Consider the following 27,245-nt stretch of genomic DNA (forward strand, 5'->3'; position numbering starts at 1 on the left):
TCGTTACCACTAGCGCCGCCTGGCAATGCAGGAGACACAAGCAAGCACATGGCTTTGAAATGTCAAACCTGCATCGCGGTGTGAAATAACCGTGGGTTTTTGTCATCCAATGCTTTCCTAACAATGAGTTATATTAGGCAAGGGATGTGGGCCAGGGATAATATATTTGGTGTTTGCCTGCTTACAAGTGAGCTTAAAGGGGGACAGAGAAAGCAAAGGTATGATCTCTGGGGATTTTTCCGATTTAGGGTGTGGAAGGATGGAGTGAGGTGGGAGGACATCTGAGTAGTAGGATAACCAGCATGGTCCATTCTGTTAACCATAATAAGGATATTTTGAATGGAGGATATGGGTCCTAGTGGCCCCAACACCTTTGAGTTATTTGATGGGTATGACTGTACTTTGTTTCTATTGCAACCTTCAAAATCCCCAAAACAAGTCTGGCGTCACAGACAGCCTTGAAAGCTTATCCCTTGCTGGACGTGGGGGAGACGCCCCCAGTCCGTCGAGTTGGCCTGCAGTTCCATAGGTTGGCCGCAGGGGGCGGAATCTGCGGCGGCCTGGAAAACTGGCGGGGGTGGGAGGCGCCGCTCTCTCTCGGGTCAGGCTCCCGGCTCCCGGCTCTGGGCTCCAGGCTGCGGGCTGCCCGCGCCCAACACGGAGCTGTTTCTCTAAGGACGCGCAGCCGAGGCTAAGGGGTGTGAGGACGCGGGAGGCAGTATCGTCGGATCAGCCCGCAGTCCGCAGTCCCGCCGAGCCTGGAAGCCGCCGGGATGGAGCCGCCGCTCCCGATTGGAGCCCAGCCCCTTACCGTATCCGCCTGAGAGAAGGGGGAGGGGAGGCCGCGCAGGGCGGGGGTGGGGGTCCGCGGGACTGCGGATCGCGGCGGAGGGGCGGCTAGGGGGCAATCGGGCTCCGAAACCCAGCCGAGCGGGAGAGGGGGGCCGGCGCGGGAGGCGCTGCCTCGGACGCTGGGGAGGAAGGGTGGGCAGAGGGGCAGGAGCCTCTCGCCGCCCTGCACCGCGGGTCCCCTCCTGGGCCGCGCTTGTAGAGAAGACCCTTGACTAGCGCCCGCATACTATCGAGGGTATGGAGATGAAGGGTCCTCTCCGGGAGCCCTGCGCGCTGACCCTAGTCCAGAGGAACGGGCAGTATGAGTAAGTAACCACCTGATACCCACAAAGGAGGGGAGCCTGCCATTACCTCCCAACCCCAAACCGCGACAAGCCACGCACCCTCCTCCCACTGAGGCCACGTGGGCAACAGGTTCGGCCCGGGTGTGAAGTGCCAGTGCTCTAACCACCCGGCTTTCTCCCCAAGTTTGCTCCTGGCCTGTGGCTCAGGAAAGGGCTTCAATGGGCAGGCAAGCAGGAAGCCTGGGTTCTTAGTTCCTGCCCTGCAACTGACATGGGTTGTGTAATCCTGGGCTGGTCAATAAAGCTTTCTGGGCCTTAGTGTCCTCATCAGTTTAATAAAAACATGAACTGCCTTACCTTATAGCCTTTGGAGTTATAACTGGGAGAATAATAAATACGAAAGTGGTTTACAAAGAAGTAAAAGTGCTGTAGAAATGCTTCATTGTTAACCTTCTCTTAATCTCATTCAACTGGTTCCTCCAGTCTCCCCACCCCTTTATTCCATTTGCTTGAAGGCATATTCATTAATTCAGTCATGATTTTGTGTAGGCCAGTAACTGCTTCACTTACTGACTTGACTATTAGAAAAAGTAATGACATGTGTAGAAATGTAAACGACTTTTGGCCTTTCATCAGGGTGTGTTACCTTCCACTCTGCCTTGGACAGTTTGATCAAAAGGTTTTGATAAGCCATCACTATGGCTGCTGATCTCACTTCTTTGCCACTAATGCTTCATCTAAAGTATCTCTGATGACTATCCTATATAGGTAGGTCCCTATCCCCTTATGCCCCAGCCACCGCCCCTGGTTGTTGGCTGGTTTCTTGACATCAGTGAAGAATTGTCAGTCACTTAAATCCTGCCATCCCCCAACAATGGATTCTGCTTAAAAACAATTTTTCTCAGCCCCTGCGTTTAGATTGTCCAGATTCAATCTTTGTCTATGCTGTCTAGTTTACAGAGAAGAAATTTCCATTAGCCTAGCCTGCCCTATTCTGAAACTCTTGGTGCCATTCAAACTGGATGTCAGCTGGTTTTATGGAAGTAGCTCTTCCCTAGATTCTGCTTGGTCAGTTCTGTTGATGTGATAAGTTCGTATTTTTCCCAGATTTCATCAAACTGGAAGACCAGTTTAATGAAAGTAAATTCAACAGAAAAGTGAATTGAAAAGTGGAACACCAGTACCACTTCCAAAAGCAAGAATAGAATGGGAAGATGTGAACCTTGGGCAAACCATTAAATTTTTTGTGCCTCAGTTTCCTCTTCTTTAAATTATGAGGATTAAATAAAAATAGCTACAGTGCTGAGATGACCACATCTCAGGATCTGTTCCCTTGGTTCTGTAGGTTTGGAACTGTTCAGCTGATAAGGGAACAAGCAGCTGGCCTTGAGAGAAACACCTCTTTCTATCTGGTCTCATGTACTGGAAACACATTTAAACTTGCAATGGTAGCTCTCTTGATTATTTTTGTCTTCCCCCCTAGAGAAATCAAATTCTATGTTACAGTTCTGTATAAGTTATGAGTATAGCACAAGTCACACTCAATGGCTTGATGTGTGTCAGGTACTCTTCTAAGCACTTGCATGAATTAGTTCATTTAACTCTCATGTAAGGATTGCTGTGAAATTGTAATATTATCATCGTCATCCCCTTTTTCTTGGTGTAGAAATGGAGGTTTAGAGAGGTTAAGTCATTTGTTCACAGTCAGGAAGTAGCATAGCTGAGATTTAAAGGCATGTAACATCTCAGAATTAGATCATATTTGAGAAGTTTCTTTTGAAATCATTTATTAGAGACACTACATTATTGGTCTATATAATCCTTGTCTCTTGGGTGCCTTCTTTAGTTTTGTAGTTCCTGCTGTTAACCATAGGAGAAATTTACTTGAGAGACTAAAATTACAATTGAAAACGATTTTATTGCACACAAGGACTCAAACACTGACGTTCTTTTTTTTCAAGGTAAATAGATTATGATGCAACCTGTTGTTTCATCTTTAACCTTCCTTAAACAAATCAGAGTATTTCCTAGGGAAATATTTGTGGACTTGACTTGATTTCCCAGTTTATGTTTTTTGGTTTTTTTTGGGGGGCGGTCACATTTCTTTTTTAAATTGATATTTATAACATTATGTTAGTTTCAGGTATACAATATAATGACTTGATATTTGTATATACTATGAAATGGTCACCACCATAAGTCTTATTAACATTCATCACCACACATTGTTAACAATTTTTTTCTTTGTTTCTGTCTTTGTGCCACGTGGTATGTGGGATCTTGTTTCCGGGGCTAGGGATTGAACCTGCACCCCCTGTATTGGAGGCATAGAGTCTTAACCACTGAATTGCCAGGGAAGTTCCTTCAACATTTTTTTTCTTTTGATGAGAACTTTTAAGACATATTTTCTTAACAACTTTCAAATATACAGTACATTATTATTAACTATAGTCATCATGCTATACATTACAGCCCCAGGACTTAACTATTTTCTAACTGGACATTTGTACCTATTGACCTCCTTCACCCATTTCACCCACACACCCCCATCCTCTGCCTCTAACAACTACCAATCTGTTCTCCATGTCTTTGAGTTCAGTATTTTTGGTTTTTGTTTTTCTGTTTCACACATGAGATCGTATGGTATTTGTCTTTGTCTGACTTCTTTCACTTAGCATAATGCTCTCAAGGTCCATCCGTGTTGTCTGTTTTGTGTTGGTTTTTAACAAGACAATCCAGTTGAAACTTTACTGTTGATGTTCAACATCATTTCTGTATTACTTTACTTGGGAATTACATTGGTTTGTGTTCATTTTCCTTAAAGTAAGCTCTTTCTCGTTGACCATTGCTTTGTCCTTCTTATCTAGTTTCTGGTCTACATCTGGGTTTATAGGACTGTACTCAACTCATGAACTTTGCAGTTTGAGAAGGACCTTCCCCCATACTCTTCTTTCTAATCACGTTAAACTATAAATCCCTGAAAGTTAGGCAAGTAGAATCAGAGCAGAAAAATGGCACTAATATTTTTATCTCCCTTAGTTCTATCTAAGCATTTCTTTCCCCCAAGTTACCCCTTCAAAGTTAACCAATTTGAAAAAAAATTCAAAAAGCTAAAATGACAAGCCCCCAAAAGACAACAAAATAGAAATCAAGCCCTTCTAAAGAATGACTTCTAAGGTCAAAAGTTGACCACATATGTTTAGAAATTCACCTCTCTTTGTAGCTTAATTAAATGTTTATTCAACTAAAGTTATTGATCATCTATTAGGTAAGAGACAAAACTGAATATGATAGGGTCTTTGCTTTCATGGAGTTCAAATCTGAGGGATTCATATGTAGTTTTTTGTATGTATGTATATAGTTATATATGTAACTATAATGGAGTCTGTTAAGTGCTATGTTTGAGGGACACGCAAAGGCATGAGGCCACTAGTTCTGCCTGAGGTTACTTGGGAGGAGTTTCACAGAGGAGTTGATAGTTTGAGCTAGGTCTCAGGGAAGGAAAGAATAGTGCTCCTGGCTCAAAGAACCACCTGAAGAGTGATTTGGGGGAAGTTAGGAGATGTTCAGGATGACCTTTTACCAGTAGGTTACACCTTGATTCTGGACCACTAAGATTAAGTAGTAAGTGAAAATTAATATTTCAGGAATACATAGGAATTTGGAAGTCTGGTATTTCATACTGAGGGGCAAAGTTCAGTTATGCTTACCAGAAATACTAGCATTAAATTGTAAACCATGATGAAAACACAGGGATATAAAAGCAATCTGGTTGTGATATCTGCTACCTCATTGGTCACTGGATTATTTTGACTAATGCAGCTGGCTGGGCATCTCCTCTTACTTCTCCGTGAACCTGTATACTTATTTGAAAAGATAGAATCATTCTTTGATAAAAGCCATGGGAATAAAATCAGAAAGCTAATTGATGAAATTTATAATCCATTTATTCAACAAACGTGAGGGACTGCTACATGCCAGGTGTTGTACTAGGTGCTAGAAATACTGTGGTGAAAAGACAGCCATAGTCCCTTCTCTCATGGTCTTCACACCTAACTGTTAGTTCTTCACTCTGGTATGCGTAAGCTGAAGGTGTGTGTACTATATCTCATGCTCTTAAAATTGTAAACTGTTTTTAGGACATAGACTGTGTTCTCCATGGCATTGAACTGTGGGTATTCAGGTACTGATCATCACTAACATCCTTTTAGACCTAAAGCAATATCTACCATGATTCTCAGATCCAGGTAACAAGATCCAACAAGTCTAATAAATACAGACTAGATTTGTATAACAATACAGCAATGTATTTTGTTGTTAAATTTTTTTTTTTTTAGTTTTTTAGTATCTATTCGTTGATGCATTCTTCTGTTTCCTAGGCTAATAATCCAGTTGCACAAGAAGGAACAGCGTGTTCAAGATATCATTCCTATAAATAGCCACTTTAGATGTGTTCAAGGTACTAGCTTTAATTGCTTAGTTAGTTTTATAATGTTTTTTTCTTTGGTCGTTATCATTGTATAATATACATACTTAAATTTGTCACTGCACATAAAATGAAATGCATTACCCTCTGTAAATAATCTACCATTGAGAAGATGATAAATTCTTTGTCTAAGAGTACTGAAGGATTATATTGAAATATATATATTCTCACCTGCCACCCTGGCTGGGGTTAGAGATAGATGTGGTCTGTTACCTATGTAGGTAGTCTTTTATGCTGATGAACCTATATGTAGATTTTAATCACATTCTTGGGCTTAACTGATAAACTGCTCATTGTAAACTATCAAGGTCATTTCGATTCACATGCGTTCAGCACTTTCTCCCCACACTATTTGAAATTAAAACATTTGGCAACATGTCTTGCCAGATTGTAGTACCTTACATTCAATTGTGCTGATTCTCAAACCTTGACATTGGTGAATCATAAGAAAATCGACTCTGGGGAGGAAATACTTGGCTTCCTGCCTTCAAATTTGGGGAAAGGGAACAGAAAATCTGTTGTTTCATCTGCTACAATGAGACTCAAAAATTGGGAGGTTTGTGTAGGAGGTGTTGCTTCTGTCATTTCACATTGCCCTAGAAAGGAAATTGATTATTAGAGAACAAATGCATTATGTTTCCAGTGGCTCCATTGGCTTATCCGACAGGCATTCTGTGTCAGCTACAGCTTCTTGGAAAACTTGAATCCTGCCTTGCATAAATTCTTTCTTAAACTACATGCAACTTTTTTGATCACAAAAGTAATATATGTACTGTAAAAAGTTGGGAAAGAACAGAAAATTATAAAGGAAATAAGTAAACTCACGTCCTTCAGAGATAAATACCTAACATTTTCCTTTTTTCTACACATGTAACTTTTAGGGTTGGTGGAGCTCATATGTATGTGTTTTTTGTCCGTTCTATTTGCTATCATGTTTTGAGTGCTTTTACATGCTATTAATAGTTGTATACTATTCAATTTTATGAGTGACCTCTACTGTAGTTATTCCCTGTGTTTGACATTTGAGTTATTTTTTGTTAGTATAAATAATGAATCTTCCTGCATGTCTCTTACTTCCTTAGAATTTATTCCTATAAGTAGAAATACTAAGTGGGCATGACTTTTTAAGAGAGCATATATTAAGAATTAAAAATACCCACTGTGAATAGAATCCATATTGTGTAGTAGAATGAAATCTTTTATTTAGCCTGCCCTGTGTAAGAGAGACATTGAAGGAGGCACCTGCGTGCTGAAATAAGTTACTGTGGTCACCTCATTTCTGATAGCATAGTGCTTTTTGTTACATACTCAGCCCTTTAAGGAGGAGAAAAGCCAAAGACAATGATGTTAGTATCTTGTTGACCCTATACCTTCTTTGTGCTACTTCTAGAATCTCTTTTACCCTGTTTCTCTTGGTATTGTCTTTAATAAGAAATAGATGGCAGATTGCTAGGTTGGAATCTAGGAAAATTTGTGTGCATGCACATAGTAATCCTCATGACAAAAGGAACAGATACCTCCTTGAGTTTTCACATCCTTTCTGTTTCCCAACCTGTACATCTATTTTGAAAAATCTATGAGTACTTGGGTTTTAAAGAATTAAAGTTACCAAAGAGCAGTTGTGAACTAATATCTCTGTCTTGAAGCACTGTTGTCCCTTACTTCATTCATCATGCTAGTAAAAGTATTGAGACTATTCTCTAATATTAGACAACTTGGGGCATCCGGAGAAGGCAATGGCACCCCACTCCAGCACACTTGCCTGGAAAATCCCATGGACAGAGGAGCCCGGTAGGCTGCAGTCCATGGGGTCGCTAAGAGTCAGACACGACTGAGCGACTTCACTTCGGACACGACTAAGAGACTTCACTTTCACTTTTCACTTTCATGCATTGGAGAAGGAAATGGCAACCCACTCCAATGTTCTTGCCTGGAGAATCCCAGGGACGGGGGAGCCTGGTGGGCTGCCGTCTCTGGGGTCGCACAGAGTCGGACACGACTGAAGCGACTTAGCAGCAGTAGCAGCAGCAGGGGCATTATCAGTTCTTCTGTTGTGCCTGAGTAATGGAGCCAAATTACAATCCAGGCAAGTGAGGGAGCTAGAAAAGGTTGAGATTACTCCTGGCTGAGGTGGATCCAGACTCATCCCAAGGAGTCAGTGCCTGCATGCTCAGTTGCTCTTTACGACCCTAGACTGCAACCTGCCAGGCTCTGTCCGTGGAATTTTCCAGGCAAGAATACTGGTGTGGGTTGCCATTTCCTCCTCCAGGAAGGAGTCAGTACCCAGAGGGAGTACCCGGAGTTTAACCAGCCAGGAGGGTCTGACAGGTGCCAATGGCCAAATCCAGGGAAGTCCAAGAGGAAGTGATGAGTTGGATCTAGACACTAGAGGTAAGGGAGGAAGTCTAGGTGAGCCATGGAGAGAAAATAGAACTTTGAACTTGACCTGTTTTATACTTGTTGGGTGTGGTAAGCCTTGGACCCACAACTGTTAATGGTAGCCTGAAGATAACTTCAAGTATTCTCTGTTCCTGTGTGGGGCAGGGGTGGAGGTAATGAGGTCATTGGAAATTTTTCAGAGACTAGATTTGAGTTAAGAAAGTAATTTACCTCTAGGCTTTTGGGGTCACTTTCTTGGCTTTTTATAAGAATTATCTAAATGATACAGTTAGATTATATTAAGTTAGTGTGTTATAGTTGAGGGGAATTAAACTCACTTTCACTTGAATTAACATGTTATATTCCCTACTATTGTCATTGCTTGATTTGCTTTGAGGGATTCCGTGTGATTACTTGTTCAATGCATTTTTGTTTTAGTTGAATTGCTTATAATCTTTAGGACACAGTGCTATTAAAATCCCCTTTTAAAAGTGCTAAACAAAAAAGCAAAGGATTTTTTTTAATGTGTTCTAAAACCTAGGAGTGGTGATTGAAAGAAGTAGTTAGGTGTGTACTTCTGTGGGTTATAATGAATGGTTTTCTCTTCCCTGATCCTATTCTTCTTTTCCTTTAGAAGCGGAAGAAACTCTTTTAATTGACATAGCTTCAAACAGTAAGTATCTTTCTGAATGGAGTTGATTTTCATTCAACAAATATGTACTTGAAGACCCACTGTATGTAAGACACCTTTTTTGCACAAGTTTTATCTTACCATTTTATCCTGTATTCTCTATTTTCATAATGCAGCCATACAAATTAGTATTGCCTCCCCAAAACACTTAGCCTAAGCTTAAGAAAAAGCAGGTGGCTGGCAAGAGTCTTTAAAAAGTTGAAAACATGATCTGCTTTTCTGATGCTGAACTTTTTTGAGATACTAGTTTTTTGTTGCTATCAGTTAAGTCATTCCTGTGGAGTAGGAAATTGTAGGAAGGGTCATAGAGTGTTTAAGGCACAAAAGGTTTATGAGGTTTTTTTAACTACTGATATGTTTTAAGCTTTTTTCTCCTACCTACTTTTGATTTTTACATGTTAAATCATAATGTTTTCCTTAGTTTATTATATTATTTGGGAGGCTACAGAGTTCCTTTTGTACCAGGGAAATCTTTTTTTTCCTTAAAATAATTTTGGTCTTTTATTTAAGACCATCTTCTCAAGGCATTTCTTTATCAGAGAGAACACGGTCTTCCTTCTCACTGTTTCCATTCTCACATTTTTTATCTGTCTGAAACAAATCATCTTAGACTTTCTGTGCAAGCTGTTCTCCATTTATCATCTAAAATTGTGCTTTGTTAACATGGGGAGGGAAAAATGGGCACTTGAATGCTACTGTATCTACTCTGTGGTTGCCATGGGAAAAAGTATGTGACGACACGAATCCAACTCAAATGGGGTGCTTTATCTCTTGGTTGAGTCCTTGGATGCCTGGGACTTGGCCCTTAGCTTGGGGCTATCAGTTCATACATAATTTTGCTTAGACATAGTCCCCGTCCTTGGCACTATTGGTTTGTATTACACAGTTTAGGTACTTCTTCTGATTTGGGTTTTATTATTCTTTCCTTTGGTCATAAATTTTGGAAGTCTTAAGGGCTGATCCTAAAAGCTAAGCACATCCAACTTCTAGCTTCTACTGCAGATATCCAGGAGAGCAAGTAACCTAATATCTACGTCTTACTGTACTTAAAAAGGAGAAGGCAAGAGCAATACTAATAAAGCAGAATGTGAGCAAAGTTTGTTCAGCAGTGACTCACATTGGTGCTGAAATCTTCTGAAATTAGATACCTAAATGTCCTGTTCTTAGTATGGAAATAGGTATTTCCATAGCTGAAATGTTAAACTGAGCTGTGCCTTTTCTCTTACAAACACCTAATTTATGGCGTTGGTTTAGTTAGCCTCTCCTACATGGAAATTAACCATGTGTTGCTGTGTCCAGAATTTAAGTTACTAGATTATATGGGAAGGAGTTAAGTAACCACTTGAATAAAATGCTTCATTTCTGCCTATTTATTAACATTTGTACTGAAACTAGATTTTGTCTTGATCCTTAGGCTTCACATATAAACCTTTAGAGCATAAAATATGTTGCTGGAGAAGACCTTGGGTTTGTTAAGCAAGGCTGATTTTACTGAAACTTTGTGTTTTCACACTGTCTGGATGTTGGTATTAAACATTTTAAAATATTTTTTCTGATTATAGAGATAATACATCCTTCATTATGTACAATTTGTAAAGTTCAGGAAAGTTTAAAGTATAAATTAAAATTACACTCCTGTGACCTAGAGATCACCACTGTAATTAACATTTTTATGTATCTCCTTCCAGTCCTTTACTTATATTTTTACATAATTGGAATCCTAATATATAGTTTTTATCCTGCATTTGCATTTAACAGATATTGTGACCTTTCTCATATCATTTAAAATAGTTTAAAAATATGATTTTTAATGGCTAACATTTCACCATAGATATGCACCAAATTTTGTTAATTTAACTCCTTTGTAAAATTAAGTCACTGTCAAGGAACATGGTATATCTCTTTTTACTTACCGAGGTTCTCTTTATATCTCTCAGTAACATATTGTGGTTTCTTCATAGATAGCAAATATTTGTAGGTTAAATATTTTTTGATGGATTTTTTTGCTGCTATTGTCAGTGGAACTTTTTTGGGGGGAAGCTTTTTCTCTTCTGTTGCTTACTACTAGTATACAGAGCAGCTGTTGACTTTTAGATATTTATCTTTTATCCAGCCACTTCACGGAATTTTATTTTGGGGGAGCCTTTTATTTTCTTTTTTGGTTTTGATAGCCCTAGTCATCTGCAAATAATAGTTTTGTGTCTTTCTAGTAGCTATACCTGGAGAAGGTAATGGCAACCCACTCCAGTACTCTTGCCTGGGAAATCCCATGGACAGAGGAGCCTGGTAGGCTAGTTCATGGGGTCACGAAGAGTCGGACCTGACCAAGAGAATTCACTTTCACTTTTCACTTTCATGCAATGGAGAAGGAAATGGCAACCCACTCCAGTGTTCTTGCCTGGAGAATCCCAGGGACGGGGGAGCCTGGTGGGCTGCCGTCTATGGGCTCGCACAGAGTCGGACACAACTGAAGCGACTTAGCAGCAGCAGCAGTAGCTATTAGTTTTGATTCCTATCTCATTACACCAACAAGAATTTGGAGGTCAACATTAAATGATGATGATGATGATGATGACATTTTATGTTTAGCTCCTGATTCCAGTGAGAATGCCTCAAGTGGTGCTTCACTGTTGAGGACATTATTGCTTATTGATTTTATAGTTTTATCTTAAAAAATGTTAAGAAACTGCATATATTTCACATTTGTATGAGTTTATTTAAGTTTTTTGGCCATGGCATATGGGCATGTGGGATTCTAGATCCCCAACTGGGGATTGAACCCACGCCCCCTGCAGTGGAAGCACGGAGTCTCAACAACTGGACCACCAGGGAAGTCCTTTGTGTTTTTAAAATGATGAATACATATTAAATTTTATCAAATGTCTTTTTAGTATGTATAGAGATGATTCTATTGTTCTTCCTTATTTGACCTATTGATGGACAGTATGATACTAATTCCTTAATACTGAGCCCTCTTTTATTCATTCTTCAACAAATATTTGTAGAGTGCCTTCTATTTGCCAGGCAATATTCTAAGTGCTGCACAGTTGGTAGAAAATAACATAGATAAGGTTGCTGCTTCTGCTTTGGTTCTTGCTTCTGTGCTATTTGGTACTAGTGTCACATTGATGGCTATAATCCGATAATCTTTTCCATAAGTTGATGAATACCTCTTATGTGCCACGCACTATGCTCTAGGGATACAGGGAAAAGCAGCATAGGCATGGTACTTCATGAAACTTAGTGCAAGAAACAGCTTTTATTTTTTTATTTATTATTTTTTTTTAAGAAACAGCTTTTAAACTGATAATGTATGGTTACATAGTTGCAGGGTTGTTGTTGTTGTTGTGTTTTCTTTGGCTTCATCACCCACAGCTTGTGGGATCTTAGTTCCCCAACTCAGGATTGAACCCAGGCCCTCTGCAGCAGAACCCTGGAGTCCTAACCACTGGACCGCCAGGGAAGTCCTCATAGTTGCAGTTTTGATAAATATTATCAGGGAGAAATAGAGAGAATTGATAAGACTAAATTAGTCAAGGTCCTTAGGGAAGGCCTCTTTGAAGAAGTGACTTTTAAGTTGAGACCAGAGGGGATAAGTAAGAGGTGAAAATGGGCAAGAGAAGATTCCAGGTAAAAGGAACGTCATGGGTATAGGCCCCAAATTGGGAAGTAGCTTGATAATTTCTTTGAAATGAAAGAAGGCCAGCATGCCTGAAGTAAGTCTCAGGCACTAAGGTAGGCCAGGCTAGGACCAGATCCAGTAGAATCTTGTAAGCCATGATGAGGAATCTGGATTTTTAGAGTTTAAAAATTGAAAGAATATGAAGGATTTTATGCCCGTGTTGGGTTGCCAGGAGGCTCTTTCAGTTTAAGCTAGAGTGCTAGAGAGTATAGTGGCAGTAAGAATGGAGAGAACTAGACAGATATGATAAATTATTTTGAAGAGTAAATCAACAGAGGCTGGTGTGGGGATAGGGGATAAGCTGAAGAGAAGTTGTCAGGGATGAATCCTAGGTTTCTGGCATGAATGTGGTTGGTGGTACCATTTGCAGAAATAAGAACATTGCAAGAGGAATGAGTTTTCCTGGGGCTTTAGCCATGTTTACTTTGAAATTTCTTTGAGACGTTTAAGTGTAGATGATAAATTGGCAGTTGAATGTATGCATCTGAAGCTCAGAAGTAAGGTCTGGGTCACTAGCACAAAGAGGGTATTTGAAACCATAAGAGATTATGTGATTGCATTGTATAGCTGTGTTATCAGTTATAGTAGGCACTAGTCATATGTGCCTATTTAAATTAATTAGAACAAAATTAGAAAATCAATTCCTCAGTTGCACTAGTCACATTTCAAGTACTCATTAGCCACATGGGTCATTGTTTACCATATTGCACAGTGTAGTTATACAGCATGTCCATCATCACAGAAAGTCCTATTGGACAGTGCTGATACAGAGTGAGGACAAAGATTTAGGATTGAACTCACTCTACTTTTTCAAGTTTGGGTAGAGGAGAAGATACTTCAAAGGGCACTAAAAATTAGTGACCAAAGAGAGAGAGAAACTAGATGAGTATGGTGTCATAGAAGCCTTTTAAAGAGACTATTTCAAGGAGGGATCAACTGTTGATTTCTGCTGATAGATCTGATAATATGACTGAAGAATATCCATTGAATTTAGCAATATGGAGATTATTGGTGACCTTAACAAAGCAATTTCAGAGGGGTAATGGGAGCCAAAGTCACACTGGAATGGATTAAAGAGAGAAACGAAAGGTGAGCAAGTAGTAACTTAACTACGTGTCTTTCAAAGCTTGACTGCAGAGGGGAATGTAGAGATGAACTGGAGTTGGAGTGGGATATGGGGTCCAGGAAGGTTTTTTGTTTTAAATAAGGAGAATTTAGAACACGATTTATTTAAATGCTGATAAGAAGGAGACTATGTGAGGGAGAGGTTGAAGATACTGAGGGGAGGTGTCTAGAGAATGATTGCAAGGGTAAGATTCCTGAGAGAACCCAAGGGGTTGTAATTCCTCTGATCTTCTTCCTTGTACCAGAAGGGAAAGGAGAAGATGAATAGAGATACAGGTAGGATATGATGGCTTCCATTTCCTTTGAAGTATAAGGTAAAGCAGTCTGCTTGGGAAGAGTGGGATTCAAAGACTGATGATAAATGTGAAGTTGTGAATTGTTTTTCCAGATAGTAGTTGGAGACAAGTTGACTATGGAAACTTAGACTGATTCCTATCATACAGGGCCCTGTTGAGGTTAGTAGTCAATTTATAATGGGGTGTGTGTGTGCTTGTGTATCTGGTTTTATTCCCTCAGATATAAGCACAGAGAACGCAGTTAGTTGGATTTCTGAGTGTTGAGAGTTAGCCAGGTAGGCATTAGCCAGAACAGAGTGAGTGGTAAGGCAGTTCTGGGTTTTTGCAACAGAGTGAAATGATGGCTTCTGTTTGACAAAAAGGAAAGCGAAGGGCTTCCTGGTGGCTCAGTAGTCAAGAATCTGCCTGCCAAAACAGGAGCTTCAAGAGACATGAGTTCAATCCTGGGGTTGGGAAAATCCCCTGGAAGAGGAAATGGCAACCTATTCCAGTATTCTTGCTGGGAAAATTCCTTAAGCACAGTTGCAGGGTTAATGCCCTCACAAAGAAAGGTGGGGGAGGGTAGTGAAAGCAAGAGAGAGTGAATGAATACTGAGAAAGTGAAGGGATCAGTGTGTCAGAGGTTCCCCTAAGAGCAGGTAAGTGGCAAGGAGTTCAGAGTGGGTATTTGAATTAAAGATTTATGAGGTGATGGTGTTTCTGTGACAAAAGATCCAGGGTATAACTGAGTAGTCCCAGTAAGACTGAGGGAATAGGTGGCTGAGGTGGAGGGGCAAGGTCATTGGATGAGGAAGTTGAAGGTGTTGACTGAGTTTTCAGTGCTAATTTTGAAGGGATGCAAAATTAAAGCAAAAGTGTGAGTGGAGAGGAAGTCTTATGAATCAGGCCTGGATTCAGAAGTTTCTGGGAGGTTGGTGCATGATCTCATGGAGGAGGGAAGGGAAAGCACTGGCATAGTCCAGTGGGTGAGTCTCAAAGGAGAAGGGATTTTTCCTGAGGGAGGAGAGGGAATGGTCTGGAGATGGCATTAGGACAAATAAGGACACCAGTCTTAAATTACATAGTATGTGAGAGACTATAAATAGCCTCTACTCTGGAGGGCTGTGGGGGAGCTACTCTCAGGGGCCGGCCAGTTTGCAGGTGACTCTGGTTTTCTGGATGCACTAGATCACCTGGGGGAGTGTTTTTAGAAACTGCCAGTGGGCTTCACCCCCAGAAATTCTGTTTTCTTGGCCTGGGGTGGGGCCCAACTGTCAGTATTTCCTGAAAGTGCCTCTGGTAATTCTGATGCTCCCTGAGTTGAGAACTACTGAGAGATTCAGAGAGTATTCAGAGAAGTTGAGGAAAGAGGAGTGTTAGCTGATCTCAGAGGCCAGAAGGGCTGGCAGGGAAGAGAGTAGACGGTTGGGTGGAGGGGGTCATTTGTTCTCTTTCCCATGCAACATGGTGAGAGAGCATCTAGTGTTTTTTGTTTTGTAAGCAGTTTCTGGAATCTTCTGTTAAATGGGTCAGTTTATTTTTTTATACTTGCTAAAATGTATCTTTCAAGATCCTGGAACAGAGAGAACACATGTTCCTGTTCTAAGTTTCTATCCGATACAAGCTGCTCTTTTTAAGTTTTTTTTTCTACTTTTAATATAAATTATCAGAGAAAGAGAGGACTATTTGTGTCCTGAAGGAGGTTTTCCCTGTATCTTGAAGGCAGTTCTAATTGAAAGTCCTTATTCATGCCCTTTTTTTTCCCCTTACAGTGGCAGCCTCATTAATTTTCTTATTGCTGGTCCTCTTGCGTGCTTTTTTCCCCCATTTTTATCCTCTATGTTTTTCTCTTTCTTCTGGTCACTAAATCTGTGTAGATAGAAACGTAAAGAAATGCAAAGAAAGAGAGAGTCAAAGGTTCAGAAGTGGATTTCTACCATAAGATACTATGATTTTCATTTCATTTTCTCATCTCTGTTATTTACAAGTGTGAAAGAGTCCAGTTCTATAGTCATTAAATGCCTTCTGTCTGTGAAGTCTGATGTCATTATTATCAGTAAAGTAACTCATGAGCCCAGTTTTCCTGGGGCTTTCCTGGTCTTACCTTTAGAAGTCTTGAGTCCTGAGAAGCCCCTCTGTCCCAGACAACCCCAGGAAACCATTGAGAGTGTTATGTTGGGTAACCCTTATGTGCAACCTGTCTCTTGCCCTCAAAGAGCTTATAGTTTCCAGGGCCATGAGAAAGCAGTATGTGTAATAAGTCAGTTAAAATAAGAATATAAACAAGGACATGGGTTTCCTGGATCACCATAGCCAGAGAGTTGATACAGATGGTAAATGTAAGGCTTTAGAAAAGGGGAGACAGTATGTTATATACATAAGAAACTGAAGTCCTCGGTAACTTTGCTTCTAATTACACTGTTTTCCAATTGGCTATACTTGAACCAGAACACTCGTGGACATGGGTCATTATATTATTTTTGTGAGTTTTTTCAAGACATAGATTTTTTACTGGAGGTAAATGAGGTATGGATGCTTCTTTGCAGAATAATTCAAGCCGATCCCATTATGCTTTTCTTTTTTACTTAGCTTATAAATTCAGTTGCCTGAGTACAGTCTGTACCTAAGGAACAAACCATCCTATTTCCGTTTTTCCCTTCACACTTCAGAGATTCGTATTATGTGATTTGGATTTGAAGTGGTAGGAATTTCCAGCTAGGAGGTATGAGGGGGGTGGTTGGGGAATTGATCTTTTGCTAGAATTTGAAGGTTCCTACAGTGACATATGAGCAACATATTAGAATGTAGGAAACTATGATTTTATTATACATCATGTCACTATATTAGGCTGCTCATTTACACAGTTCATTAGCCTACATTAAATTTTTCTCTGCATCACCCCCAATACCACCACCACAATGAATCCCTTGATCTTATAGGTATGCTTCATACATTAGAGGTCTGGAATGTTTGCTATCTGGATCTTCTTCTATTAAATTGGTAAGTTGAAAATATGATCCCAAGAAAACATTATATGTATATGGATTTCTGTTCTTTTTAGGTGGCTGCAAAATTAGGATTCAAGGGGACTGGACCGGAGAGAGACGCTTTGAAATCCCTGATGAGGATCACTGTGTGAAGTTCGTCTCAGAGGTCCTTGCTGCTCAGGAAGGTAACTCAAACCTCAGCAGTTTTCTTTCTATTTGTCTAGGACATGCATACAGAGACACGTGGCCGTTAGCAGAGTACCTTGCTCATGGAGCCTTGATAGGTGATTTTTTTTGTTGTTCAGGAATGACCCCAGGGATAGATTAGGGTAAGTCTACTCAGCTTTAAGGACCCTGAGTCAATTTCCAGAATCTTCTGTTTCTTGCCATGGCCAGCTTACTGCAGACAGTAATCCTCCTCCAGCCCCAGATGGTCCCAGAGCTGCTCTCACTTTCTTAGTCTCTTCCTTTGTGTTCAGGAATGGTGCTAAGTGAATGGCCTTTGGTGGTGGTGGTGGTTTAGTTGCTAAGTCGTGCCCGACTTTTGCAACCCCATGGACTGTAGCCTACCAGGCTCCTCTTTTGGTTATGGTAAGTCCCATTCAATGGAATGGTTGTTCCACTCTATGACCCCTATCTCTCCAGCTCAGTCACAGCTTCTTGTTCCAGACCAAAAGGAGTCATCCAGCTGGTACCAGAAATTAGACACTAAGGACAACTCTTCTGTTTTTTCAGGTACTGAAAAGATTCTTTTTTTTTCCCCTGGTCACTATGATGATTGCAGAGTCAGTAGATTTTATCTGGGCAGATAAGATAGTGTGGAGTAATGTCAATGTCAGATACCTTCTCCTATGGAGTGGTTTTGGAGTCTGTACTCACCACCTCATGTTCAGTCCTGTTACTTTCTATGGCATGTTAGCTCTTTTGGAGCCAGCTTAGCAGAGGTATAAAAAATGCAGACTCCAGGGGCAGACTGCCTGGGTTTGAATCACAGCTCTCTGACTTCATAGTTATATGACCTTGGTCAAGTTACTTTGACATCTCTGAGCTTCTGTTTCTTTTTCTGTAACTTAGGAAGATTTTTTAATAGCACCTATCTCATGAGGTCTTTGTGACGATTAAGTGAGATAGTGATATAATCCCTAATTATCAACCAGGCATTGTGTTAAAAGTCTTCTATAAATACTCGCTCTTTTAGTCATGTTCCAAGTTAATGTAACTTACTAGTTATGTTTATCATTCTAGTTAATGTGTCAGTGGTTCAGGGACAGATGTGCTTCTTCCCCTATCTATGTTATCACTGTTCGTATACCTTTCTGTTTGGTAATGCCGCTGAGCAAATAGGGGTCAGATCAAAACCGCTGACCAAAGCAAAGTCCTATCTATCCCGAACAAGTTGGATGTTATCTTCCCCCGCTTTGACTCTGGGTTTTGCATCCTTCAGGGCTTCTTGGATTTGAGGATAATTTTTCATCTATGAATTTGGACAAGAAAATCAGTTTGCAGAATCAGCCTATAGGGGTTCACCGGGAACCTCCACCCCCACCCTCTTCAGTGAATAGAATGTAAGTCCTGTGTTGAAACAGATTTCCCATGTGTGAGACTTCCCTGGTGAAGGCAGTTTCACTTCTGAACTGCTCATTTATTCACTAGGCTTTCACGTGAAAAAGAAGCTTCTAATAAGGAACCCCCCAAAGTGACCAACACCATGCGGAAGCTCTTTGTACCAAACACCCAGTCTGGACAGCGGGAGGGTCTCATCAAACACATCCTGGCAAAGCGAGAAAAAGAATATGTCAACATTCAGACTTTCAGGTTAGTCTCTCTCCTACTTACGGAGGTGAAACATTAGTTACATTAGTTGGTATAGCAAAAAATGTTCTTTTGGTATTTAAGATATTAGTGTAATTAGCTTATTTCAGAATAAAAGCATAATAAAAAAGAATGGTGAGCTGATTCAAGCGCCTGTCTTTATGTGGTCAGTAACCTACATATCCACAATAATGCAAATGCTACAATTTCCCTTGGATTTTCTAAATCCAAATGATTTAGATTATAAATCATGTGGTATATTACTAAATGATACCACATCTACTAATACTATCCACTCTTAGAGAACGAAGTCAAGCTCACATGTACTAGAGAATTGTCTCCTAGCACACCCCATAAGCAGGTGTGTTTATCTGTCTGACCTGCCCAATTTCTTCTTGCCAGTATCGGCAGTTTAAGTCCACTGTTGCTGCTAGCCCTTAATTTTCATTTTCCTACTTTGCTAAGTTAACTAAAGGAAGTTTCACCCAATCCTCTTGATTGGGAGGCCTATCTTGAATTCTTTCCTCTATTAGATTTTTCATTTCATTTTTACTTGTTGATATCCTCTTTTTTGGATTCATTGTGTGTGGCGTGTGGAATGGTGTAGTATGCCGTGTATCTCGATGTGCAGAGCAGCAACACTTTTCTTTGTTATTTGCGAACAGCATGTACCCTTTTAGTCCAAGATTCCAGACCCATCTGCTATCCCATTATGCCTCATTTATTCTAATTCAGTCATGACTATATCCCTGTGCTGAAGCCTCCAGTTCTTCAGATTCCCCAGGATGCTTATATTTGTATGTAAACAGTTAAGACAGTCATGAGTTTTCCCTTCTGCTTTCCCCCTTAATACTATATCTGTCTCAACAGAATTTCCTCCACAGATGTCCTTGTAATCCTTCAAGAAGTGAGTTTTTGGATTTAACTATGGTTCCTTATGGAACAGTTATCCATATTAGACATCCTTACAGAGTGAAGATACCTCTTTCCCATCCAGAAGCTCTCCCTTCAGATATGTTTGGATGGAATGTAAGAGGAAGGATATGTGGTAGAGCCATTAAATTTGTGTTTTTTAAATAGAAACTTGATTCCTTTCTGTAGGTTTACCTGATGTGAAATTTAGAGAGAATAAGCCCACTGCCTTTGCATTCTACAGGCAAGAAGGGTTTTTTGGTATGTGTGGCAAAGCAGCTTGAGAAATTGCACTGGCTTATTGTGAATATACACTTGTATAGAAATAATGAGAGAACTTTCTTTAGTTCACACTTTACCTTTGTTTCTAAATTATTTTTTGGTATTATGTATTAGATTTTTTGTTGGAACGTGGAACGTGAATGGCCAGTCTCCAGATAGTGGGTTAGAACCTTGGCTGAACTGTGATCTGAATCCTCCTGATATCTACTGCATTGGGTAAAATACATGTCTGGAATTTCATTTTGGCTATATGTTTGGTGTTACTTTATGTGACATTTTGCCCTTTTTTCCCCACTGTTTGTAAAAACCTGCTGTAGACTATGTATGAGAGCTAACTTGTGGGTCAAATTTGTGAGATCATAAAGGAAGAGATATCTAAAATGCTGTGAGGAAGCATCTAGTCCTCTTAAAACCCCTAGAAAACTATATTCTTCATAGAAACTGAGATCTGAGGTTAATTCTAATAGTGACTACTCCTAGGATATATAAGCAAAGCTCTGTTATCCCTTATGGAAGTTTTTTTGTGTTTTGCTTGGCCTATGCATATACTTGTGGGGGAGTCTTTTGAAAAGAAAACTACTTGTCCTTACTGATCACTTGAATCAATAGAGCAGTTCTCTAAAATTCCTCTCTCCCACATTCCTTTTTTCACCTAATGTCTCAGAAAATGGGACAGGAGGTAGTCAGAGATAATTATGGGATGTGGATCTCACATCCTCTTGTTTTCTCAGATTCCAAGAGCTGGACTTGAGCACAGAAGCCTTTTTCTACTTTGAATCTGTGAAAGAACAAGAGTGGTCCTTGGCGGTAGAGAGGAGTTTGCATTCCAAAGCCAAGTATAAGAAAGTAAGCCGCATTTAATTATCTTTTTTAGTATATGACTAAATAGCACTCACTGGAAGTTACTCTGTTTATAGCTTGTTCCAAAAGAATGGATTAATTGAATTCTTCCCCATGTGTAATACCGGATAGGGCAGACTAATGCTTTTCATTCCTATTTCCTAGAAAAAAAATTCCCTAAGCTTCTCGATTCTATAGTTTCATTGCTTGGCTAAGTTTTAAGAGAAAGGAAGAATTTTACTGTACTGTTAGCAATAATTAACTCAAATGACATATAAGTGACTTTTTGCAATAAGATTTTAAGATTGAAATTGTTTGCTTGCATGGTCAGAACTGGATGCTTTACAGAAAAGCAGTTTGAAGCATGTGGGTGCATGGGGTAAGCTTTGGAATTGGAGTAAAAACAGGAGTGTTGTGGAATTTAAATGAGTTTAAAACTTGGTTGTAAGTCAAGAGTAGAGTTGACTTTAGCAAGGTGACCCAATTTGTTGGTCTTTAGAAGGCAAATAGTAGAGGCTACCAAAAGAGTTATTTTAATTATGCAGCTACCATACCAAGCCCTTCAAAAGGAGTCATCTGTCTGAGTAATTTTCATCTGCACCTTCTTACACCTGATGCAGGTGATAAGACTGCTGAAGATGTTATTCCTCTCATATAGACTAATACATATTTCAGACATATTTCTAGTTCACAAAGAAGTCAATAGGATTGTTACACATTTTATTAGGAAATTGTAAATCAGAAACTAGGAAGGAGAGGCAAAAAGAACAAGCTGGGATAGAGGCTTTGTCTTTATTATTCAACTTTTTAATACTGCTTACTCATGGTAGGCTAAAATGTGATTAAAATAATGAATGTAGAGCTGAGGGTACTCGTTGTCCCTGAAGACTTTTACTGGTCAGAGCCAGATTAGCACTTTCCTGGAAAAATTTTGTTTCCTCTTTATGAGGTCCATTGGGGAATTAGAGGATTTAGATTCAAATTGAGGCATGATTATATCTTCTTGGTGGAAAATTACTTGTGGGAAGTTAGAGATGTGCAAAGAGTGGTATTAACACAAACCTCTTCTAATTCCCTGGAACTTAAAGGTTCAACTAGTCCGCCTTGTTGGGATGATGCTCCTGATATTTGCCAGAAAGGATCAGTTGCGATATATCCGTGATGTTGCTACAGAAACTGTTGGAACTGGAATCATGGGAAAGATGGTGAGTTACTTTGGAGTTGAGCTTGATTATGATTTCATGTCCATATGAAGTTCAGGTGCTCATTGTGTCTTTTGTACTAACTGTGAATAATTACTCTTGCTAACAGGGAAACAAAGGTGGGGTAGCTGTGAGGTTTGTATTTCACAACACTACCTTTTGCATTGTCAATTCCCACCTGGCTGCCCACGTGGAAGAGTTTGAGAGAAGGAATCAAGATTATAAGGACATCTGCGCACGAATGAGTTTTGTGGTCCCAAATCAGACCCTCCCACAGCTGAACATCATGAAACATGAGTGAGTGGTTAAGTCTTCTTTAGCCTTTGAGTAGCAGAGCTGAGAAGAGACTAACCATGATGAGAAACTATAGAAATGTGCAGAGTGAGAGATTCTGTTTTGGGATTGGATTCACAAAGAAGAGGAAGGTTTTGAGAACTAGCAGATGCAATGAGTCAGAGAAATTAGATTTGCTATCAGAGGAAAGGTTAGTTCTGTCAGTGGACACCTGAGTAGTGGTGGAGGGGATCTGTCAGTTGTAATCAGTTTTCATTATTTTTTATTATAAAATAGAAATATTTATTATAAATATAATAAAAGGTGAAATGAAAAAATCCATCATTTCTTATCTCTGCTTTCCCCAGCCAGTCCCTCCCTCCAGAGAAAACCATTGTGGACAATTCAGTGTGTATCCTTCTAGATCTCTGCTGTCCAGTATGGCAGTCCAGTAGCCATAGGTGGCTATTGGGCACTTGAAAGTAACTAGTCCAAACTGAGGTGTGTGGTGAGCATAGACTATGCACTGAAATTATGGGGGAAAATGTAAACTATCTCAGTTTTTTAAATATTGATTACATGTTGAAATGACAAAAGTTTGGATATATTGAGTTGAATGGAATTTGTTGTTAAAGTTATTTTCACTTGTTTCTTTTATTTCTTATATTCAGCTACTAAAAAATTTTAAATTACATTTGTAATGTGCGTCCTATTTCTTCTGAATAGTGCTATTCTAGACTTTTATCTATGCACATGCACACACATACTCATTATATAGGACTGTATTATCCTATTTTTTGTGAATTATTTTCCAAGCCAGTAAACATAGATCTACATGATTCTTTTCACTGACTGTGAATCATTCAGAAAAGGGGCCATGGTGATTTAAAGACACCAGTGGTTAATATGAAAGGTTAGTGAATAATGGAACTTAATAAGAACAGAAACAAAAATCAGTTGAGGAATGGATTGTTAGTAGAAAATAGCTGTAAGGAAATTAACACTAGTAATTGGAATTCTGAGAGGGTGATGAGACTTGGAATAAGTGGTTTGAGATAGGAATTAGCAGGAAAACAAAAGATAATTTGAGGGCTATTAGAATCAATAGAGAGTGGGGTAATTGAGGAAAGAGTAGGGCAAGATAGTGATGTTGGCCTGTTCCATATTGTCTCAACATTTTGGATCATATGGAATTCTGCTTCACAGTGGTAAAGCAAGGCCTTGACATCAGTGGTCATAAAATTGACCTGAAATTCCATAAATTTATTTACCTGGGATTCCTTAAATTTCATGTTGCATCAAAGATTGGCAAGGAGACCCATTCAGAATTTGAAATAGCCCGTTTTGGTGCAGTCATTTCAGGGTCTCCCCTATGGGGCTCTAAGCACACCTGGGGGTCTGTTGCTGTGATTGGGAGCCTGTGGGCTGCCAGTCTCCTTTCTTCCTGGGACTTGGACTGTGGTTCCCGGGCAGGGGTAGATAGACTGGTGACAGCAGAAAGCCCTGAACCTCTGTTCGCTAGTGGGCCCTGCCTGAGAGAGGTGTCATTCAGACTGTGCAGACCCTCGTGGAGAGCCAGTAGAACATCAGAGCTTGGAGAGGTAGAAAATGTTCAGATTCTCTTCCCCTAGAGACCTGGCAAGCAGCCAGGTGAAATTTTGAAGCTAGTCCAGCAAATAAACTACATGCTTCTCTGAGGCAGTTAACTCCTTGGCTCCCGAGTCCCACACACACCCCATATTTCTCCATCTTTGTTCCTCATGCGTGCAGTGTCCGTCCTCCCACCTCTTTTCTCATCCCCTTGTCCCTCTCAGGCGTTGATAGTACTCATCCCCAAAGGATAGTTAGCGCTCAAACCCCTTGTCACATAGTGATAAATGAATGCTTATCAGTAATCTACCCATTTTCCTTCTCTGCATTCTCCTCTCATTGACTTTTATGCTAATTACTGCTACTCTTACTCATATATTTTTTGATCCTCAGTGTCGTCATCTGGTTGGGAGATTTGAACTACAGGCTTTGCATGCCTGATGCCAGTGAAGTGAAGAGTCTTATTAACAAGAATGACCTTCAGAGACTCTTGAAATTTGACCAGGTAAGTAAAATTTTATCTTATAGGTACTTTCTTACATAGCAGATAAAATTGTTAAGCCCCATGGGAAGTGTGTCTTAATCTAGAAGTAGATGGAAAGGTCTCATTGTCTTGGGAAAACATTGTGATAGTGAAGCAGTGAATACACACAAGGTTTTTATGAAGTACTTGGATGGGAGGAGGGGAGATAATATTAGTGATAAATAGTCAATGTAACATTTATTCATTAAGTCTTTATCAAGAAGAGATTTCAGAGATTTGTATAAATGAGTTGGAGAATGGGTGGGGTTAATTGGAAAACACTTCCTGGAGGAAACAGGCCTTCAGCTATGTTGATGTGGTTTGGCAGATGGAACAGGGTAAGCTGCTCTATGATTACTTGGCAGGCTCAGCAACAGCTTGGAGGTAAAAGAGGGAGGCCCTATGAGGGGATTGGGGAGCATAGAAGAGAAGTTTGTCTGGGACAGATAGCACAAACTGTGGTCTAATGGGAACTGATGGAGGAGTTGAGACTAGCTGTTTTATAGATGTTAAAACTTGTCAGGGAAGCATTGATATGGTAGCATTTATATAAAACGATATTGAGGAACCTAGTTTTCTGGCAATTTGCCTCAGAACCTGGCACAGGACTTGAATTTTTTAGTTCAGCATATGGATACTACTGCTAAAAGTGAATGCTTCTTATTGAGGGGAGAAAATGTTTCAAATTGACTTGAATGTCTATTTTTTTAATGTCTTTAAATCCTAGTATGAGGCTTTTAACCTTCAGATATGGTCAGAATTCTGGTGTTTTGCAGTAGAATGGTTTTTATAGTGAGCCTATCTTCACCCTGTCTACCTTCACATTGAAGTTGGCTAGCTAACTTCTTTGCATTTTTTCCTCTGTCCTGCCTCCAAAGGGGGTACAATTGGAATCTTATGTAATTCTGGTAAAATACTTGAGTGAGGATAATTTTCAAAATGATCTCTAACTCTTACTGAATTTGGCTTTTGGAATTATCCAGTCAACATTTGTGTGCTTTTTTTAAAAAAGCTGTACTCAAACTATTATATATAGGATAAACAAGATCCTAGAATATAACACAGGAAACTATGTTCAATATCCTGTTATTAACCATAATGGAAAAGAATATGAAAAAGAATATATGTATAATTGAGTCATTTTGCTATACAGCAGAAATTAAGAAAACATTGTAAATCAGCTATGCTTCAATAAATTAAAAAAAAAAAAACATGCTAACTTCAGGGAACTTATGATTATTCAGGTTTCATTTTTCCATTGTACCCTGACCACCATTAGCAATAAAAAATTAGTGACATGCTTATATGAGCATCCTGTCTGTGGGTGAGTTTAGATGCTGTGGGAATGTCAAAATTTAATTCATAAGGCACAGAAATATCTATGTACTCTGACAATTGCAAAAGATACAGAAACTAGATGCACAGAAAAATAGCTGATCAACCTGATTATCACTTCTATTAAGATGGTGTTACCTTGCTTATATGATACATTTTTCTATCTCTAGCTAAATATTCAACGCACACAGAAAAAAGCTTTTGCTGACTTCATGGAAGGGGAAATCAAGTTTATCCCCACATATAAGTATGATTCTAAAACAGACCGATGGGATTCCAGGTAAAATAACAAGAACCTCATTATGGAATAGGTTAAAACCTGATCTTACTTCTGTCCCTCTGAATTGCTGAGGGACTGGGAAGTTTTGGGGTTTTGCCAGAAGCAGAGATAAAAACGTAATGGCTCAGTGCTCTTAAAGAAGAGTTTTTAATTCCTGTGTACTCACAGGTGAGCTCACCTTGCTTGCTTGTGCTTCCACTCAGTTGCCCAGTTGTGGATTCCTTGCAACTCCACCAGGCTCCTCTGTCCATGGGGTTTCCCAGGAAAGAATACTGAGTAGGTTGCCATTTCCTCCTCTAGGGAGCTCACCTTAAGAGGGTGTGAACTGCTCTGAAGTTTTATGAGCTGCCTGTAGCGCCTTATTCTCTCACCTCAGCAGACTGCTTATTTGATTTTTGCCTTCCTGATCTTGCCCCTGTTTCCTTACCTAGTGCCCTATTCTGCTTCTTTGCCCAAACTCTTTTTTCAGCTCTTTAACTCAGGATACCAGAGGTGAAAACAAAGCAGCATGAAAGGTTCTTCCAGCACAGTGATTCTTGATCCTGAGTGTACATTAGATTCTCCTGTGTGTGTGTGTGTGTGTGTGTGTACATGTACGGCTGTGTCTGACTCTTTGCAACCCCATGGATTGTAGCCCGCCAGGCTCCTCTATCCATGGGATTCTCCAGGTAAGAATACTGGAGTGGTTTGCCATTCCCTTCTCCAGGGGATCTTCCCGACCCAGGGATCAAACCTGCATCTTCTGCATCCCCTGCATTACAGGCAGATTGTTTACCACTGAGCCACCAGGGAAACCCTAGAATCTCTTGGAGGACTTTTAAAAATACCAGTGCCTGATCCTGGCCTGCATGACTGCCAGGGGAAGCTGAGAATCCTGTCTAGTGGGGGGCTATTGATTTCCTGATCACCCCTAGTAAAGTGCCTCTGTCAGTATGTGCCTGGTGGCTGTGTGTCTTCTTACTGTTTCTTCATTCACTATGGTTTCCTAGTTGTTTGAACCCAGAAGTTTGAAAGAAAGAGAATTCCCGGGTATCATCAGCTTCTTTAGACTTGGAGTGCCAGCGTGGGGAGGGAGGAGCCTGTCTCTCTGTCCTCTGAGGGAGGGAGCTGCTCAGCAAGTGAAAAGTGACTCTGACTCTGACAGATCCTGTGCACATTGCTTTGTTTCTTCCACTCGTCTGACTTGAGAGTCAACTGAAGAGCTACTGATATGAACTTTATTTGTGTCCCCATCTGGATCAGGTGTAGTGTTGCTTATTTTAATAGAATGATGAATAGGCTTTTTCCCTTCCTTTGGTATTCTTATAGGCTGTTATGTGTTCAAACTTGCATGCTTAGATTTTTTTAGTTCATCTTTATTAGAAGCTCGACTTGTCCATAAAAGTCTAGGTTTAAAGAAATCTCTGCTATTAACCCATCTCCATTGATTCAACCC

The 27,245-nt window shown here is 40.0% G+C and overlaps 1 protein-coding gene across 3 annotated transcripts in view; it reads left to right on the forward strand.

Moving 5' to 3' along the window:
- The first annotated feature begins 570 nt into the window (after nt 1–570).
- OCRL (OCRL inositol polyphosphate-5-phosphatase) overlaps nt 571–27,245 on the forward strand; it is a 50,837-nt gene continuing 24,162 nt past the window's right edge. Inside the window, exons 1-14 of one of the 3 annotated variants that reach the window (XM_070784160.1) lie at nt 571–812; nt 1,078–1,157; nt 5,516–5,595; nt 8,636–8,674; nt 16,836–16,946; nt 17,407–17,496; nt 18,206–18,326; nt 18,415–18,576; nt 19,882–19,983; nt 20,499–20,613; nt 21,696–21,812; nt 21,919–22,106; nt 24,066–24,177; nt 25,701–25,810. In XM_070784160.1, coding sequence (XP_070640261.1) covers nt 774–812; nt 1,078–1,157; nt 5,516–5,595; nt 8,636–8,674; nt 16,836–16,946; nt 17,407–17,496; nt 18,206–18,326; nt 18,415–18,576; nt 19,882–19,983; nt 20,499–20,613; nt 21,696–21,812; nt 21,919–22,106; nt 24,066–24,177; nt 25,701–25,810 — 1,466 coding nt within the window. In that variant the 5' untranslated portion in view covers nt 571–773. The remainder of the gene's footprint in view (nt 813–1,077; nt 1,158–5,515; nt 5,596–8,635; nt 8,675–16,835; nt 16,947–17,406; nt 17,497–18,205; nt 18,327–18,414; nt 18,577–19,881; nt 19,984–20,498; nt 20,614–21,695; nt 21,813–21,918; nt 22,107–24,065; nt 24,178–25,700; nt 25,811–27,245) is intronic. The other 2 variants (XM_070784161.1, XM_070784162.1) reach the window with 2 other exon arrangements.

This window comes from Bos indicus, chromosome X, assembly GCF_029378745.1.
Source record: "Bos indicus isolate NIAB-ARS_2022 breed Sahiwal x Tharparkar chromosome X, NIAB-ARS_B.indTharparkar_mat_pri_1.0, whole genome shotgun sequence".
Lineage (NCBI taxonomy): Eukaryota > Metazoa > Chordata > Mammalia > Artiodactyla > Bovidae > Bos > Bos indicus.